This window comes from Oryx dammah, unplaced genomic scaffold (assembly GCF_014754425.2).
Source record: "Oryx dammah isolate SB20612 unplaced genomic scaffold, SCBI_Odam_1.1 HiC_scaffold_24, whole genome shotgun sequence".
NCBI classification, from domain to species: domain Eukaryota; kingdom Metazoa; phylum Chordata; class Mammalia; order Artiodactyla; family Bovidae; genus Oryx; species Oryx dammah.
Window position 1 is genome coordinate 1,704,158 of NW_024070208.1, and position 20,332 is coordinate 1,724,489.

At 38.2% G+C, this 20,332-nt stretch overlaps 1 protein-coding gene and 1 pseudogene across 2 annotated transcripts in view; both read right to left on the bottom strand.

The window, feature by feature from the left end:
• Positions 1–473: 473 nt before the first annotated feature.
• The window catches only part of TDRD3 (tudor domain containing 3), a 229,796-nt gene continuing 209,937 nt past the window's right edge, over positions 474–20,332 (bottom strand). For both annotated transcript variants that reach the window (XM_040267150.1, XM_040267151.1), the window contains exons 13-14: positions 13,325–13,450; positions 474–733 (exon numbers count right to left, since the gene is read on the bottom strand). In XM_040267150.1, the coding sequence (XP_040123084.1) occupies positions 13,334–13,450 (117 nt within the window). In that variant the 3' untranslated portion in view covers positions 474–733; positions 13,325–13,333. The remainder of the gene's footprint in view (positions 734–13,324; positions 13,451–20,332) is intronic.
• LOC120883156 lies at positions 5,972–7,343 on the bottom strand (annotated as a pseudogene).

Genomic DNA, 20,332 nt, shown 5'->3' on the forward strand with positions numbered 1-20,332 from the left:
GAATAAGGGTCAGGATCTTTCATGACAACTCTGAGTCACTGACTTAAACCAACAGAAACTTAATGTGCCTCTGGTAAGTGAAATAAGCTAGCACTTTAGTGTTTAACCAGTTAGAGCTGGGTTTTCTGTTATCTGCAACCAAATGCATCTTAAAAGATCCACTGCACATTTTATAAGGAAGGGAATGACTGTTTTTTGATTGAATTACATTAATAGACTGCTAAAATAACATATCCAAATTTTGAATATTTTTTTGATGTCATATTTAGCAGTGTTACCATACTAAGAACTGCTATTTGGGTTCAGGTTGTTTTGTTGAGAAATGTGGCAAACTGTGTTAGTCAGTTTATTTTGTAATTACAGTGGAGCTTCAGTACGCTGTAACTGCCATTCTACAGGAGGCAATCAGTATGTGGTTAATATGAGATGAACAAGAAAAATAACATTCAGCAAATAAAACATATAGCAAAACAATGTATTTAATAGTGCATTGGTTTTATTGATGGCAGAAGAAAAAATTCTTCCACTTGTAAAAGTTGCTTTATTTAACTTTGTAATTTTTCCCCATTCTTTATGTGGGTTGAATTTTTTTTTCCCCCTAAAATCTGCCTTTTAGTTCTCCAAATAATAATATCCACCATGTCTGCATCTTACTCCGAAGGGAAAGCAGGAGGTCTATCAACAGGTTCTGACCAGGATGATTCAGTCAAGAGCTCCTTTCTTCATAAAGAGTCTATTTAAGAAGAGAAGAAGAGAGTGAAATTGGCACCTCAACTTGACTTCTTCATACATACACTGCTGAAACCTACCTGTAACTGTGAAGTGTTTATACAAATATCAATAGATCACAAGCAGAGCAAACTAGACACTGCTAATTTATAAACATAATTTCTATAAATCAGTACATAAACAAAAAGCAAAGTCTTTCACCCGTGGTGGATTCATATCAATGTATGGCAAAACCAATACAGAATTGTAAAGTAAAATAAAAAATTAATTAATTAATTAATTAAAAAATAATAATAATAATAAAAAATAATAAAAAATTTTCCTTCTAGAAATTTTTAAAGTACATCTCTGTCACTGTTAGTCCCTCTATTGCTAGCACGTTGCTTCACAAATCTGGATTAACTGAGCAGAGTTTAACAGAGGGTGACCTAAAAAAGATGCAGTCTGCCACTGAATCGCATCTACCCCCATCCTACCCACCTCCATTTCCCCTATGAACCCCTCTGAGCTGGTTCAGTCTCACAGGTAATTTACCTAAGCCTGTTGCTTCCCCCGCCTGCTCCTCACCTTTATCAGATGGCACTCTAGCAGATACGCTCTGGGTGGCAACAACAGAGAAGGCTGAGAGAGGTGGTGAGAGAGGCCCTATTTGCTCCAGTCCTGTTTCAGCTTCATGGTGGAAAGAAACTGGGTGGGCAGGGATGGGAAGCATTCCCATGGCTGCATTCAAACGGCTCATAAGTCCTCTGAAGTACTATTATCCTCACTATTATCGGGTACTATTTTCCTCACTATTATTCTCATGAGGATAATAGTACCCAAATCTCTATTTTCTAATCAGGAGACTATTTACTTCAGAGGACTTATGAGCCATTTGAATGCAGCCATGGGAATGCTTCCCGTCCCTGCCCACACAGTTTCTTTCCACCATGAAGTTGAAACAGGACTGGAGCAAATAGGGCCTCTCTCACCACCTCTCTCAGCCTTCTCTGTTGTTGCCACCCAGAGTGTTTCTGCTAGAATGGCATCTGGTAAAGGTGAGGAGCAGGCAGGGGAAGTAACAGGCTTAGGTAAATTACCTGTGAGACTGAACCAGCTCAGAGGGGTTCATATGATGCTGTGAAAGTGCTGCACTCAATATGCCAGCAAATTTTGAAAACTCAGCAGTGGCCACAGGACTGGAAAAGGTCAGTTTTCATTCCAATCCCAAAGAAAGGCAACGCCAAAGAATGCTCAAACTACCTCACAATTGCACTCATCTCACACGCTAGTGAAGTAATGCTCAAAATTCTCCAAGCCAGGCTTCAACAGTACGTGAACTGTGAACTTCTAGATGTTCAAGCTGGTTTTAGAAAAGGCAGAGGAACCAGAGATCAAATTGCCAACATCCGCTGGATAATCAAAAAAGCAATAGAGTTCCAGAAAAACATCTATTTCTGCTTTATTGACTATGCAAAAGCCTTTGACTGTGTGGATCACAAAAACTGTGGAAAATTCTGAAAGAGATGGGAATACCAGACCACCTTACCTATCTCTTGAGAAACCTGTATGCTGGTCAGGAAGCAAAAGTTAGAACTGGACATGGAACAACAGACAACAGACTGGTTCCAAATAGGAAAAGGAGTACGCCAAGGCTATATATTGTCACCCTGCTTGTTTAACTTATATGTAGAGTACATCATGAAAAATCCTGGGCTGGAAGAAGCACAAGCTTGAATCAAGATTGCCGGGAGAAATATCAATAACCTCAGATATGCAGATGACACCACCCTTATGGCAGAAAGTGAAGAGGAACTAAAAAGCCTCTTGATGAAACTGAAAGAGGACAGTGAAAAAGTTGGTTTAAAGCTCAACATTCAGAAAACGAAGATCATGGCATCTGGTCCCATCTGGAAATAGATGGGGAAACAGTGGAAACAGTGTCAGACTTTATTTGGGGGGGCTCCAAAATCACTTCAGATGGTGACTGCAGCCATGAAATCCATGAAATTAAAAGACGCTTACTCCTTGGAAGAAAAGTTATGATCAACCTAGACAGCATATTGAAAAGCAGAGACATTACTTTGCCAACAAAGGTCCGTCTAATCAAGGCTATGGTTTTTCCTGTGGTCAGGTATGGATGTGAGAGTTGGACTGTGAAAAAGGCTAAGCGCCGAAGAATTAATGCTTTTGAACTGTGGTGTTGGAGAAGACTCTTGAGAGTCCCTTGGACTGCAAGGAGATCCAACCAGTCCATTCTGAAGGAGATCAGTCCTGGGATTTCTTTGGAGGGAATGATGCTGAAGCTGAAACTCCAGTACTCTGGCCACCTCATGCGAAGAGTTGACTCATTGGAAAAGACTCTGACACTGGAAGGGACTGGAGGCAGGAGGAGAAGGGGACGACCGAGGATGAGATGGCTGATGGCATCACTGACTCGATGGTCATGAGTCTGAGTGAACTCTGGGAGTTGGTGATGGACAGGGAGGCCTGGCGTGCTGGGATTCATGCAGTCGCAAAGAGTCAGACACGACTGAGCGACTGAACTGAACTGATCTGATCCTCACATGATGCCTCTCCTGCTGGCTTCATGGGGTTCTATAACATTTATCTTTATAGTGATCACTTCCCTGACCTTGATTTCAAAAATTTTGTAAAAGGATGCTGGTCTAGATTGTCCAAAAAAAAAACACCCACAAACAAACAGAAAGCCATCTAAAAATACATGTTCTACTAGCTAAAAATGGTGTTAAAACCTGGACCTTGGAAAATAAACAAGGTCATGATATTTATATAGTAATGTATGCTTAGCTATTGGTTTCAAAGGGGCTTCCCTGGTGGCTCAGCAATAAAGAATCTGCTTGCAATACAGGAGACATGGGTTCAATCCCTGGGTCAGGAAGATCCCCTGGAGAGGGAAGTGGCAACCCACTCCAGAATCTCATGGACAGAGGTGCCTTGAGGGTTACAGTGTACAGGGTCACAAAAGAGTCGGACAACTAAACAACTATGCTTAGTGATCAGCTTCAAGGTTTTCGTTAATATGTAAAACTATGAAGACTATTCTTTCATCAAAGAAACTAGAAGTGAAATTAAAACTGAGTCACCATTCACTAAACCACTCTACATACTGAGCCTTAACCTCCATGGCAGTAGCAAATCTCTTCTGATATGTCAAAGTCTACACAGGTCTGCCATTTCTCTCTTTTCACAGTGAAACTTGAAGCTCTAACTACTCTTCAGCTAGACCAATGCAATAGCTTCCTAGATTCTTTCCCTTCTGTGCTTAATACATCCTATATCCAACAGCAGTATTTCTTAAGCTTAATTTTGATCATATCATTCTTATTCAGAAGTTCATGATAGCACCGAACACATCAAGGTCAAACTCTTAAGGAGTCTAAAGTGATACTCTTCTGCCACCACCAGTAACGCTGTTTTGGTTCACACATTCTCTTGTAGCGACTGCCTCTTCCCTTCTTCAAATTTTCCTCAGCTTTTAGATTATCTTCAGAGGACTCTACCCTACCACAAAAGTGAAGCTTTAAAATTCATCTGTAAAACTAAATCAGTTCAGTTCAGTTGCTCAGTTGTGTCTGACTCTTTGTGACCCCATGGACTGTAGCATGACAGGCCTCCCTGTCCATCGTCAACTCCTGGAATTTACTCAAACTCATGTCCATAGAGTTGGTGGTGCCATCCAACCATCTCATCCTTTGTCGTCCCTTTCTTCTCCCACCTTCAATCTTTCCCAGCATCAGGGTCTTTTCAAATGAGTCAGTTCCTCACATCAGGTGGCCAAAGTATTGTGAAAAACTAAATCAACTTTACTTAAAACAAAAAAACAAAAAACTCTCTAAATCCTGCCCCTACTAACTGGTATCTAATTTCTAGGACACCAATCATGCCAGAAACCTTTTCAAAGGCACATAGTTTGGTCCCTTTCACTGGTTAAAGAACTATGGACACCCTATCCACAACTGCTCTTACTTCTAAGTTGTCTGTAATAATGACAAGTCCAGATAATACAGGTTTGGGCCCTCTCCTCCCTCAGGGCTTGGATCTAACTTGCCACCACTTTTTCTCAGACCTAGGCCTATTTCCCATATGCTCTCTTGAGACCTGCTCCTCTCACTGAGTCCTAACTCCCAGGTATCCCTTGCTTTCGCTGATCACTGATATTGTCTTAGTACCAGCCTCAAGCAGAATCCAACTCCCTTTGAACCTCTGAGGAAGTATATGATGTGTAGGGGTTGGGGGTTGGTGTAGGAGACTTGTAAAAAAACTCCTTAGGACAATCGAAGAATATGTAAATTACACATGAACAACTTTGTCAAAATATACTGACTTAAAAAAACACTTACTAAGGAGCTACTATGGTATTCATCATCTAGCAAAGTACTCAAAACATAAAAAGAAAAACAACCATGAACTTAAAAAAAATGATAAAAAGTTCATGTTTATATTTGCTGGAAGTCAAGTCAAATGGTTGGATATAATATATACCTTGTTTTTAAATGATTAAGTTAAATGGAAACTAGGAATGAGGAAATAATAAAGTATCTTTTCATTGAAGAAGAAAATAATATATTCAGTTGTGTGACAAAAGCAAAAAGTATAATCTTTGTTACTGAACTTCCCACTCAAAGAGAGTATATTTAATTCTACTTCATAATCTTCTGTAACAAATGTCTGAACTAAGTATAACATGGAAACTTATATTACCATATATAAAATAGATAACCAATGGGAATTTGCTGGATGGCTCAGGAAACTCAAACAGGGGCTCTGTATCAATCTAGAGGGGTGGGGTGGCGGGGGGAGATGGGAGGGAGCTTCAAAAAGGAGGGGATGTATGTATACTGTTGCAGTTTGACAGAAAACAAAATTCTGTAATTATCCTTCAATAAAGAAAAATAAATTTTAAAAAATGAATAAATACAGTTTTTCAACTAAGATCACATGTGTCGTGCTTAATTAATTAATTTTTAGGATACATTTTGCAGTGAGTTTTTTTACTGATAACATTATGGGATTGTTCTCTGTCAAAATTAATTTTCTTACTGTGAGGATTTTCCATGTCAACAGTACAATCCAAAACAAGCATCTGGGAAAGATGGGAGTTTTAACTCAGGGTACATAGAGAACCATGAAGACTGTAATGTTTTCATAGACTAGGAACAGCCTGCATTGTACATTCTGATACAAATAAGCTATGATTACCCCAGGGCTACCATTCATAATTTACTTTTTTTTTTTTTTTACAATTTGTAACCAAAACTTTAATCCCAAGGATTTTCACAAAACATATTACAAATGACAGCCTGAAAAAAGAATCTTGCACAACTCAGTTCAGCTCTACAATGTACCCTTAAACTGGCAGGACATTTGTTATCTTGAGTAGTCTCATATTTCCAAATAAAGAACATTACAAAGAGCTATGTATTCATATACAGCAATCACAGAAGGAACTTACAACCTAAAGCAAAGGTAAACTAACTTCTTGAAACTTCTTAGATTCTACACCAACTGGACAACCTTTTGTCCACTGTGAAGACTAGTGGGACTTTTAAACCTCTAATCTAGTTTAAGGGTGCAGCTTTAATTTTTCCAGCTGGCTTTTGAGTTCACAGCAGCTTTTAAAAACTGCTTAACTACAGCTGCATACCATATCCCAGCTATGTTGAAAAAAATCTTTCAATTTTTGCCAGTTTTTATTTCCATAATGTTAAACATCGATTTTAGCTGGGCAGGAGTTAAGAGGTTTATTTTCAGCCTATGCAAGACAAAATTCAAAGCAAATTAAATTTTGCTTAAGGGAACACTGTAAAGTAACAATTCTTGATATTACATGCCTCATATGATCCATTTCAAACCATAAGAGAATTACCTTTGTGTCACTGTTCCAACAGACAAACAAATGTGAACAGCTAAAACATTTTAAAAATGCACCAAGCTTATGAAGTCTCAAACAAAACTTGAATTTTCTGTACATACTCCTGTCAAATGAAGTTATTTCCTGTCCAGCACTCCTCTTGCAAACTGGTCTTCTATTTCTTTTCATTTGACCTAGATCAGCTACGAGACCTAGAGAAAGATCGGGACGGCTTGTGATTTCTCTCCCGGGACAGTGATCTCTCTCTTCTCCTATCTTTAGAAAGGGACCTGTTCCGGCTGTGGGAGTAGCTTCCCTGTCTTGGAGATCTGCGTCGAGGTGGAGGACTCCTCCTCTGATAATCATCTCGAGGATGACAACCCCAAGAAGGAGGTGGGCCACGATTACGACTTCTCTTTTCACCATTTGATAGTTCCACTCTTACTCGGCAGCCATAGAGTGTTCTCCCACTTAGCTCTCGGACAGCATCAGCTGCGTCTCAGGGATCTTCAAATTCAACAAAAGCAAAGCCGGGAGGGTTTCTAGCAACCCACACACTTCGGAGTGGTCCATAATAGCCAAAAGCTCGTTACAATTCAGTCTTGTTACCCTTGTTTCCAAGATTACCTACGTAAACTTTACAGTCCAATGGACAGGAATCATGATGCATTTCGAGATCTTGGGTTAGAAATGCGGAGGTCCAAATCCACAGAACCTAGGCTAGGTCTTCCCAGTCCCCTCCCGTCTGGCATCCCCGGATGCTCTCGCACACCCGGTGTCCATGAAATGGCCCATAATTTACTTTTAAGCAGTGTACTCTTTTTCAAAGGAAATTTTTGATGGAGCCCTAGTGTAGAAAACATTAGGAACAGGTAATGGAAAAGGTCAGTTTTCATTCCAATCCCAAAGAAAGGCAATGCCAAAGAATGCTCAAACTACCGCATAATTGCACTCATCTCACACACTAGTAAAGTAATGCTCAGGAGGTCATGTCAACTCTCTAGACCTGTAGATAGCAACTTCCAAATGTAGGATTGGGCCAGAGAAGAATTCTTCTGATAGTGAGACACTTACTGAATCTTAAAGGGTGAGAAAGAAACAGCTAGAAAAAGTGAGGGTGTAGATATAGGACCTTCTGGGCTGAAGGACCCTGATGCTGGGAAAGATAGAAGGCAAAAGGAGAAGAGGGTGGCAGAGGATGAGATGATTGGATGGCATCATCCACTTAATGGACATCAATGTGAGCAAACTCTGGGAGATAGTGAAGGACAGGGAAGCCTGGCCTGCTGCAGTCCATGGGGTTGAAAAGAGTTGGACACAACTTAGCAACTGAAAAACAACAGGCTGAAGGAATATTATGACTGAAGAAAAATCATGGTTTATGAAAAGAAGTATCAGGAGTTGGTGTTTCTGGAGAATAAAGTGAGACTTAAGGATGGAGAGAGATGAAGCTTTATGGGAGAAAAATGTGGACCAGATCAAAGATGGACATGATGGGAATACCAGATCACCTGACCTGCCTCCTGAAATCTGTATGCAGGTCAAGAAGCAACAGTTATAACTACACAAGGAACAACAGACTGATTCTAGATTGGGAAAGGAGTACGTCAAGGCTGTATATTGTCACCCTGCTTATTTAGTTATATGCAGAATACATCATGAGAAATGCTGGGCTGGATGAAGCACAAGCTGGAATCAAGATTGCCAGGAGAAATATCAATAACCTCAGATATGCAGATGACACTACCCTTATGGCAGAAAGTGAAGAGGAACTAAAAAGCCTCTTGATACAAGTGAAAGAGGAGAGTGAAAAAGTTGGCTTAAAGTTCAACATTCAGAAAACTAAGATCATGGCATCTGGTCCCATCACTTCATGTCAAATAGATGGAGAAACAGTGACAGAATTTATTTGTTTAGGCTCCAGAATCAATGCAGATGGTGACTGCAGCCAAGAAATTAAAAGCACTTGCTCCTTGGAAGAAAAGTTATGACAAATCTAGACAGCATATTGAAAAGCAGAGACATTACTTTGCCAACAAAGGTCTGTCTAGTCAAAGCTTTGGTTTTTCCAGTAGTCATGTGAGAGCTGGACTATAAAGAAGGCTGAGTGCCAAAGAATTGATGCTTTTGAACTGTGGTGTTGGAGAAGACTCTTGAGAGTCCCTTGGACTACAAGGAGATCCGACCAGTCCATCCTAAAGGAGATCAGTCCTGAGTGTTCATTGGAAGGACTGATGCTGAAGCTGAGACTCCAGTTACTTTGTCCACCTGATGTAGAGAACTGACTCACTGGAGATGACCCTGATGCTGGGAAAGATTGAGGGCGGGAGGAGAATGGGATGACAGAGAATGAGATGGTTGGATGGCATCCCCAATTCAATGAACATGAGTTTGAGTAAGCTCTGGGAGTTGGTGAAGGACTGGGAGGCCTGGAGTGCTGTAGTCCATGGGGTTGCAAAGAGTCGGACACGACTGAGTGATTGAACTGGACTCTGGGTACTTCACGTATGTGGAGTTGTACATGATTTCTCCTTTTGTAAATGACTTATTTCACTTGGCATAACATTTTCAAGTTTAATCCATGTGTAGCATATGTCAGAATTGCCTTCGTTTTTAAAGTTGAAAAATTCGCTAGCAATGTATGAGACCCAGGTTTGATCCCTGAGTCAGAAGATCCCCTGGAAAAAGGAATGGCAACCCACTCCAGTATTTTTGCCTGGAGAATTCCATGGACAGAGGAGTGTGGCAGGCTACAGCCCATGGGGTTGCCAAGAGTTGGACATGACTGAGTGGTTAACACTTAAGGCTGAAAAACATTCCATTGTGTGTATATACAATATTTTGTTTATTCATTCATTCATTGACATTTAGGTTGCTTCTAACTTTTGGCTATTGTAAATAATGCTATGAAAATGGGTATACATATATCTGTCTTTTCCTTTAAAAAAAAAAAAATAAAGTAATGCTCAAAATTCTCCAAGCCAGGCTTCAGCAATATGTGAACCATGAAATTCCAGATGTTCAAGCTAGATTTAGAAAAGGCAGAGGAACCAGAGATCAAATTGCCAACAACCGTTGGATCATCAAAAAAGCAAGAGCACTCCAGAAAAACATCTACTTCTGCTTTATTGACTATGTCAAAGCCTTTGATTGTGTGAACCACAACAAACTCTGGAAAATTCTTAAAGAGACAGGGATACCAGACCATCTGACCTGCCTCTTGAGAAACCTGTATGCAGGTCAGGAAGCAACAGTTAGAACTGGACATGGAACAACAGACTGGTTCCAAATAGGAAAAGAAGTACATCAAGGCTGTATATTGTCACCCTGCTTATTTAACTTACATGCAGAATACATCATGAGAAATGCTGGGCTGGAAGAAGCACAGGCTGGAATCAAGATTGCTGGGAGAAGTATCAGTAACCTCAAATATGCAGATTACATGACCCTTATGGCAGAAAGTGAAGAAGAACTAAAGATCCTCTTGATGAAAATGAAAGAGGAGAGTGAAAAAGTTGGCTTAAAGCTCAACATTTAGAAAACTAAATCATGGCATCTGGTCCCATCACGTCATAGAAAATAGATGGGGAAACAGTGGAAACAGTGACAGACTTTAGTGGGGGGGGGGGAGCCAAAATCACTGCAGATGATGACTGCAGCCATGAAATTAAAACACACTCACTCCTTAGAAGGAAATTTATGACCAACGTATCACATTAAAAACCAGAAACATTATTTTGCCAACAAAGGTCCGTCAAGTCAAAGCTATGGTTTTTCCAGTGATCATGTATGAATGTGACGGTTGGACTATACAGAAAGTGGAGAGCTGAAGAACTGATGCTTTTGAACTGTGGTGTTGGAGAAGACTCTTGAGAGTCCCTTGGACTGCAAGAAGATCCAACCAGTCCATCCTAAAGGAGATCAGTCCTGAATATTCACTGGAAGGACTGATACTGAAGCTGAAACTCCAGTAATCTGGCCACCTGATTGTGAAGAGCTGACTCATTTGAGAAGACCCTGATGCTAGCAAAGACTGAAGGCAGGAGGAGAAGGACAACAGAGGATGAGGTGGCTGGATGGCATCACCGACTCAATGGACATGAGTCTGAGTAAACTTCAGGAGATGGTGATGGACAGGCAAGTCTGGCAGGCTGTAGTCCATGGGGTCGCAAAGAACTGAACTGAACTGAACTGAACGTAGAAAACATGAAAGACACTAAAGAAGGGCCCAGAGGACTTACGAGTTCTACCATCGGCTGCACCCTTCCTCATCTCATATCTTCTCTCTACTCAGCCTTGCTTTCAACAGCCCCAGGCATCTTGAAGCGTCCTGCTTCTGCTGCTGCTGCTAAGTCACTTCAGTCATGTCTGACTCTGTGTGACCACATAGACGGCAGCCCACCAGGCTCCCCCATCCCTGGGATTCTCCAGGTAAGAACACTGGAGTGGGTTGCCATTTCCTTCGCCAATGCATGAAATTGAAAAGTGAAAGGGTAGTCGCTCAGTCGTGTCTGACTCTTCGCATCCTAGAGTCCTGAATCTCCTGTCCTACAGTAATTGGGGGGTTGAGAACCTTTGGTTGCCTTTTAAAACCTGTTTTAAACAGTTCAGAAGACACTGGAAAGCTAACAGGGAAGTCTCAGTTTTCATTTACCTTAAATAAGATTTAATTATAAGCACACTGAGCTTATGTTAAAAGTGGATGCTTGACTGCGCACAATGTAATGTTGCTGATGTCCTTACGTGTACTTTGATTCTGCTTTGGTCAGTTCTTGCATGCTACAGAAAAATGCCCAAAGTCAAGAATTAGCTCTTCTGTGATACCATGGGCATTTCTGTCTACTTGACGGTCTTGTAATAAGTGCAAAGAAAAACCAATAATAAAAGGGAAAAGGTGCTATCCTGGCTCACTGGGTAAATCAGAAGTCAAACAGCATTAGGCTTTTGCTCCAGGCAAACTATTACATAAGGAGAAAAGGGCTAGAAAATATAAGAAAATATTTCTTCACTTAGGATGACACAACTAATTTTGAACCAATGAAAGAGCTTTGGGAAGCTGGAGAAGATCTTGGAACAATGGTGTCCAGAAATATAATGTGAGACATAGGTGATTTTTAATTTTCTAGTAGTCACATTAAAAAGTAAAATTAAATAGGTGAAATCTATTGTAACTTTTTATTTGGCTCAATCTATTAAAATATTATCATTTTGACATACAATCAATACAAGTTACTGAGTTTTTTTCAAACTAAGTCTTTGCAATATGGTATTCATTCTTTATTTATAGCACATCTCAATTCAGGCTAGCTGCATTTCCAGTGCTAAACAGTCCTGGCTGCTGTGAGGAACTGAGAGAGTCACTGAGTAGGGGACACACACTATGTAGATAGCAGCTTTGTCAGAATGAACAGCTGAAATAAGGAATTGGGAACAATTTCTTAAAAATTCTCAGTAGTCTTTCTACTGAGAAGAGACTAAGAAAAAAGATATAAAGTCTAAAAGAGTGTTTATGTGATATATAGCAAAAGCTGTAATGTGAAAACTCTAAGTATTAAAAGAAATATTCAAGAGTCCTGGCATAAGGAAAAAATAGAAATGTTATCAAAGACGGCAAAAGTATTTCTTTCTAAGAACGTACTAAGAAACAAGGTCTCTGTTCATCAAAATGAAATGCCTTAGATTGATCCCATAATTTGCTGACTTCTTTGTTACATCTTTCTTCTTAATGAAGATGATTTTAGTAACCTTCTTTCTGAAACTCTAGGATGAAAGAATCTGGATAGATAGCATAAGGCTCCTAAATGACATCTAAATAAGCAGTAAGGCTGTCTTCACTGAATTCCTGAAGATATATATGAAACACTTCCTCTTTCTTAAAAAGGATGGAAATTAATCAAACAACAAAAAATAAACTCAGTTATCTAGGTTGATAAGTATCTGGTCCTTTGTTTTCTTTTATCTTTTCCCTACTTTCAAACTTAGAGTCATTTCACTGATTGTCATCACCTTCAATAGAAAAAAGTTGGTATAGAGAAAAAAGGGGATTAAGGATAGCATCTGTGGGGAAAGGTCTGGAGGAAAAGTAGTTTGTAACTATGGTATTATCTTAAATATTTTATAACTGAAAGGAGTTTTAAAATATCAGTTTTCTTCTATTACAGGCAAACCTCAGAGATATTGAGGGTTCGGTTCCAGATCACCACAATAAAGTGAATATTGTAACAAAGCAAGTCACACTAAGTTTTTGGTTTTCCAGTGCATATAAAAATTTTATTCAGACTAAACTGCTGTCTAATGAGTGTGCAATAGCATTATGTCTAAGAACCAATGTATACACCTTAATTAAAAATACTTTACTGCTGAAAAATGTTAACCATCACCTGAACCTTCAGTGAGTCATAACCATTTCACAATAGCAGCATCAAAGACGACTGACCATAGATCACATAACAAATATAATAATGAAGTTTGAAATATTGTAAGGATTACCAAAATGTGACACAAAAAAGGGAGCAAACGCTGTTAGAAAAAATGGCACTGACAGACTTCCCTGACACTGTGTTGCCAGAAACTTCCAATTTGTAAAAAAAAATGCAAATATCTGTGAAGTGAAATCAGGAGAAGCACAATAAAATGAAGTATGCCTGTATGTTATCATGAAATATTAATAACTGTGCTTATATATTTAACACGAATAGCATCTTTCTGTACGTGGAAAGCTTCTCACAATGTCAAATGTACCTTGTTGCATTAGTTCCGAGCCCGGGGAGGCTGGTAGAACTGCTGAGTTGGTCGAGTGGATCGTCTTGGCTGGCCGTCACCTCCTCTACGGAACTCAAGAGTTTGGTCATAGGTGCCTTCTTCCTCCTGTTTGCAAAGAGTAGTGATTTAATATGTTCAAAACAGTTCCATGTTTCATACATTAAATACATTTCACAGTCTCCATTTTGCTATACCCTATTAAGGTGCCCTGGGATGTAAATTTGTCAACTTTTATAATAGAGGGCAGTAGGGAAAAAGAGGAAAAAGAAGGCAAGGACACTGTAAAAACTTTTGGTTGTTGTTAATAGAAGAATGAAATTTATAGTGGTAAGGCCTGGCGTGCTGCAAGGGGGGTCACAAAGAGTCAGACACGACTGAGCGACTGAACTGAACTGAACATCAGAATCAAATTTAATCTAGAAAAGGAAACTATTTCCACATAATATTATGGTTATCTCCCTAAGTGATATGATATGATGTGGTGAAAACATAGAAAAGCAACATTATAATACAATTTTAATTGAATATTTGGGCTTCTGGGCATTTATCATGGAAGGGGGTCTTGGCAAGATATGGAAAAGGGATTGAGGAGCCAGCTGTTAGTCCTCATCTGATGAAAGGTCCAACATCATTAAGAACCTTATATCTAGAGACAGGAAAAAATAATAGATCAGAATGAAGAGAGAAATATAATTTACATATAAACAAAGCATCATGCGAAACACAGCAATCACCACAATAAAACACAAACTATTTTCTTCTCATCTTCTTTCTTACTAAGGGTACAGAACCAGCAGCTCAAGGAATAGCATGGATAAATTAGGATAAGCAAAATAAGTAGCAGAAAGAGTATAATTAATTATAATATTTGAAAAGGACTTAGCAGCAACAGAAATGTAGCCAAAAGTCAAACTGGTTTCTTACTGAGTGCTGCCACCCTGTTATTTTAGTGTTTTAAATTAATGCAGCTATGAAGTATGTTCCTTTTGGAGAGAGACAAAAAAAAAAAAATGGCTCTCTGAATTATCTGAGCACAATAATTTGCATGATTTAGGAAATTTATGCTATTACTTCCTCCTCCTCCTTACTTTATCACTGAATTTTCCATCCCCAAGGATAGCTTTCCTTTGACCCTAACACTAAATGGAGTTACATGAAAGACTGAGTTCTATTCTTTAATTTTTACACATCAAACTATTGCAATTTTACTTGATGCAAGTAGAAAGATATTAAGATAATCCGACCAAATCCTATTATTTAAAAATGATATTTAATATTTGGCATGAACAAATCCCTCATTAATAGGCATTATCCACAGTATTCTTAAGAAACATTTTTCCATTTTATATATAGGATACTGAAGTCCTGGCAAACTTTGTGACTTTGCCCTAATATTTCAAAGGTAAATCTGAGTTTTGATTCAGACACTGCTACTTTAAGTCTTAGTCTGCATGTAAAAGAAATTAACCATGAGCCAAAAATTAATGATCACCCTAAAGGTACTATCATCACCTAAATAAGAGAATAAAGAAATCTGACAATATATCTGGCACAACTAACACAATAACAACATTTTACAGACAAACTTCCAGATTAGTTTTACATCCTCTATGTCCCTTTCATTAATAATTAACCTCAAAATGGCGAGAAGCATTAAATAAGCATTTATAATTTAGTAAAGCAATTAAAATACAGTAAGGAAAATTAAAGTGTTCAGGAGAGAATTATTTTTTATTACTATGGTCGTTGCTCTGAATGATTATTTTCAAATATTATAGCTAAATTTGAAAAGAAACTATTTATTTTTATGACATATGTGAAGCTCTGCATATTAACTGAAAAGAGTAAAAATATATTTGCTGCTATAGCAGGTGAAGTAATTGTTTCAGGAATTAGAATGGCATAGTATTATTCTCCACATCCAGAACTGTAGAATTGGTTAGGTCCAAAAATTTATACAGTTTACCAGTAAAATACAGTGTTAAAGGTAGGACACTACATTTGCTGAGTGAGCCAGAAATTTATATAATAAATATGGCACTGCTATTTGAAAAATTGTCTCTATCGTTTAAAAGATTCTCAGACTATAATAGCCAGAGCCAATTAAATGATTTTATAGAGATGACCAACCATGGTATTTCTTTCATTATTTGATGTTTTCACAATCATTTTATACAAAAAGGAAGCAAAAAACAAAATAGATTCTGATAGCTTGGTGCTCAGTTTTTATCAAAGACACAATCTTGATTTTTTAACTTTTAAATATTCCTCCCACAGAGTAGTTGGGGAAAAACTGGTTGCCACAAAAATCACTTCAGATAGTCTAGAGCTAGTAATTTTTGGCATTTAATGAGCAACGCTTTCCATAAAACACACAGATCAATTTAATAGATCAGTTTCTTTGGATGAAATTTATAACATTATCTTATTTTAGTTTCATTAGTCTGTAACAGCTTTAAAACTAAAAAAAAAAAAAAAAAAAAAAACAATTAATTTCATAGTTCATGACTATTTGAAAAAACATCTGACACTATTTTGAGCTGGTACATTCCTGGAAAGCTATCTGGTCTGTCCCTCTAGACTTGACAGACATGAAAATCTCTAAACCCAGAGAGGTGATTCTGCCAATTCACAGAGCTCACTAGAGGAAGAGTCCAGACCAGGACCATTTTATTTCTGACCCAGACAAGGCTCTTTAAAAGACTGGTGACAATTTTCATAAAAATAGAACTGACCCAGGCTATCTTCACTGAAGCTTTTGAGATTTAGAGCCATTTTATTGGAACTCACATTTTTGCTCACCTGAGCCATGCTATCAGATTTACCTGGTTTTAAAATACTTAATATTCAAAATGTACCCTCTTTTTATGCCAATATTTAAACTGCTAAACATTACTCCTTTTAATGAAAAAATACATAATGCAATAGTCATTGTGACACCAACATGAATGAACTGATATTCTGAAAGGAAAAAAAGAGAGCACCAATGCAAAAAGGAGATGCACACTTCACCTGTAAAACACGCTTGACAGGTCACAACTACATCCTTCCTGCGTATCATTTTTAGTCTTTTACTAGCACAAACTACATCTCAAATGAGAATATAGACAAATACGTTCTTTCCTCATTTATAAATGAGCTGGTTTAGAAAAGTTCACTGTAAATCAGTTACTTGGAACCTGGAACATACTTCAGTAGGAGATGCGAAACACAAGTAAATACAGGTCAGGTTCTTCGCTCCACAAGTTAAGGTCTGTGCAGCTAGGCATATAAACCAGTTATTCTACAGAAGGGGGTGGTCCTGGACTCTCAGTTCTCTGACTGGTAGGGATTTCCCTGCTCCACCAGGGGGAGTGCGGGTGGGAAGCCAATGTCTAGAAACATTTTTGGTTGCTATATCTGAGGGGTGCTACTGGCACTTAGGGGGTCAAGAGACATTTTTGGTTGTTACAAGCTGAAAAAGTAGGGTTAGGGGAGTTGTTACTAGGTCTAATAGGTAGAAGCTATTCTAAATATCCTGTAATGCATAGGACAGCCCATGCAACAAAGAATCAACCAGTTCTAACATCAACAGTTGAGAAACCCTGGGCTAGGCAAAGGAGGAGGAAACTTCCTACTCCTAAGTGCCAGGGTAGCCTGGAAAATAACTATGAAATTCAGGAAGTTTAGGTTTGCTACTCTTTCCCTTTTTCTTTTTGATATTTCTTTTGCTTCTGTCTCTAATGCCTAAAAGCTGCCTTTATGGAACTTCCGTGATGAGAGCTCTATTTGCTGACAATACTTTGTTTTCTTTTGCTTCAGCAACAGGTTCATATTAACTTACTGAATTGCCTTATCTTAGATTACCATTTCCACACAGCCATAACTTTATTAGGAGAAAATGATTCTTGATTAATGGTGGGGGTAGGGAACAGGGATAGCAATTCTCTTCACAAGAAAAACTTACTAATACTAATGTCTAATAGCTATTTTGTGTGTAATTTAAAATAATTTTTTCTAGTCTGTTCATTGTAACAATTTGCACAGCACTCACAAAAACACAAGTCAGCTTATGAAATATATACCAAGTAGCCTCAAAAATAATCCCTGGACTCAGCATTTTGAACACTGAAATATTTTTTTTTCCTTTAATAAGAAATTTATTTTAAAAATATATAGACATTTGGTTTTGTCTTTTGAACTGAAATATTAATAAGTACATGTCTCCTTGAGTGATTCACATATGAACTACTTTATGAATTTCTAGATTACCTTTACCTGTCTGGTTAGCTTGTGTAGTTAGTTTTTAGAAATAGAAACTATTTTAATAAAATACCTAAGCAAACAGTCATTTTAAAGACAAACCTGCTTTCCCAAAAGATCACGTAATAAAGGCAAAATTAAAAGAAACAGTAAAAAGATCACAGTTGCCAAGGGTTGTGGGGATGGAGGGATGAATACACAGAGCACAGATTTTCAGGGCAGTGAAACTACTCTTCATGATAATGTGATAGGAGATAAAAGTCACTATACATTTGTGCAAACCCATTCAGTGTACACCATGAATGAATCCTAATGTAAACTAAGGACTCTGGAAACTATTGAGTTAATGTAGGTCTATCAGTTGTACCAAATGTACTCCTCTAGTGGGGGACGTTAGTAACTGGGAAAGGCTATGAATGTGTGGAGATGAAGAGTATACGGCAAATCCCATACCTTCTCACAGTTTTGTTGGGAGTCTAAAACTCCTCTAAAAAATCAAGTCTTTAAAAAGAAAAAGAAAAAAAAGGGTTTAAAGTAGGCCGCCTCAGTGGGATACTTTGTGCCTCATATATAGCTGATGTGGTAGATCCTTAATATTTGATGAAATGTTTGTCGACCTGCCTTATTAAAATGGCTCATCTCAATCATGCAGACTCTTCCTGTGGTTATCAGTAACTAGAATATGAGAATTAAATTTCTTTCATCCTTGGGATGCCATGAGGAGTAATTAATGTATGAAAATCACTTTGAAGATTACTGAGCTTTCTGAATTGGCTCAAGGTTGTATTTAATTTTGATTATACCTCTTGGTTTCCACTGGAAAATTTTGACCTTTGATTTTACTTTTTAGTCCTAGTATTTAAAATAAAGTACTTCTGCTCCATTCAAAAACAAAAGCAAAAAATCATGTAACGGATTCCAAAAGTAGAACTTAAACTGTTTTAAGTAATCTATTTAATTTTTTTAAATTTTATTTTTATTTTCCAGGACATGGAAACAACCTAGATGTCCATCAGCAGATGAATGGATAAGAAAGCTGTGGTACATATACACAATGGAGTATTATTCAGCCATTAAAAAGAATACATTTGAATCAGTTCTAAAGTAATCTATTTTAGATCAATTATACTAATATTCTATTAGAGTAACTTAAAATTGAATAGTGATTGAAGATTATAGGTAACAGTTTTGCCTACAGAGGCCATATATCGTCATTAACAATGACCCTTAGTTTACCAATTATTCTTGTTTAAAAAATATATTCCATCAGCAGATGAATGGATAAGAAAGCTGTGGTACATATACACAATGGAGTATTACTCAGCCATTAAAAAGAATACATTTGAGTCAGTTCTAATGAGGTGGATGAAACTGGATCCTATTATACAGAGTGAAGTAGCTAGAAAGAAAAACACCAATACAGTATACTAACACATATATATAGAATTTAGAAAGATGGTAATGATAACCCTGTATGCGAGACAGCAAAAGAGACATAGATGCATAGAACAGTCTTTTGGACTCTGTGGGAGAGGGAGAGGGTGGGATGATTTGGGAGAATGGCATTGAAACATGTATACTATCATGTAAGAAACGAATCGCCAGTCTATGTTCGATACAGGATACAAGATGCTTGGGGCTGGTGCATGGGGATGATCCAGAGAGATGATATGGGATGGGAGGTGGGAGGAGGGTTCAGGACTGGGAACTCATGTACACCTGTGGCTGATTCATATCAATGTATGGCAAAACTAATACAGTATTGTAAAGCAAAATAAAGTAAAAATAAAAATTAAAAGTATATATACATATATATTCCAATTCAATATTTACAACTCCAGCACAAAATAAACTGGGTCTGTAGTAGTCTGGAACCACAAACTACAAAACAGATAGTTTATGTAAAGGACAGTTAGTCCAAATAACTAAGAAGCTATTATTTGCTCAAATAATTAGCACAATAACCTGAGTTAAAATGTGGGTCTTCTGATTAATAGTCCTGTCTGCCCTTCAGACTATGCTGGCAATGAGGGCAAGAAACACAAACAGCCAATGTCAGAACTGGAAGAGGATTTGGGGAGAATCTAGTTGAGCCGATTTAAATTTTACAAACTGCCATTTTTCACCATCATCGTTTCTGGGGTAAACAGGGCACTCTACTGTCAAGTGAAATTTCATATGAATTCCAAACAAAATTGATGGATCAGGTTACAGTTCAGTTCAGTTCAGTCGCTCAGTCGTGTCCAACTCTTTGTGACCCCATGAATCGCAGCACGCCAGGCCTCCCTGTCCATCACCAACTCCCAGAGTTCACTCAGACGCACGTCCATCGAGTTCGTGACGCCATCAGCCATCTCATCCTCTGTCATCCCCTTCTCCTCCTGCACCCAATCCCTCCCAGCATCAGAGTCTTTTCCAATGAGTCAACTCTTTGCATGAGGTGGCCAAAGTACTGGAGTTTCAGCTTCAGCATCATTCCTTCCAAAGAAATCCCAGGGCTGATCTCCTTCAGAATGGACTGGTTGGATCTCCTTGGAGTCCAAGGGACTCTCAAGAGTCTTCTCCAACACCACAGTTCAAAAGCATGAATTCTTCGTTGCTTAGCCTTCTTCATAGTCCAACTCTCACATCCATATATGACCACAGGAAAAACCGCAGCCTTGACTAGATGGACCTTATCCGCAGGTTACAGTAGGTCTTTTAAAACGTGTATGCAAGCAGTATCTCCCTAGCTTTCTCTTCTTT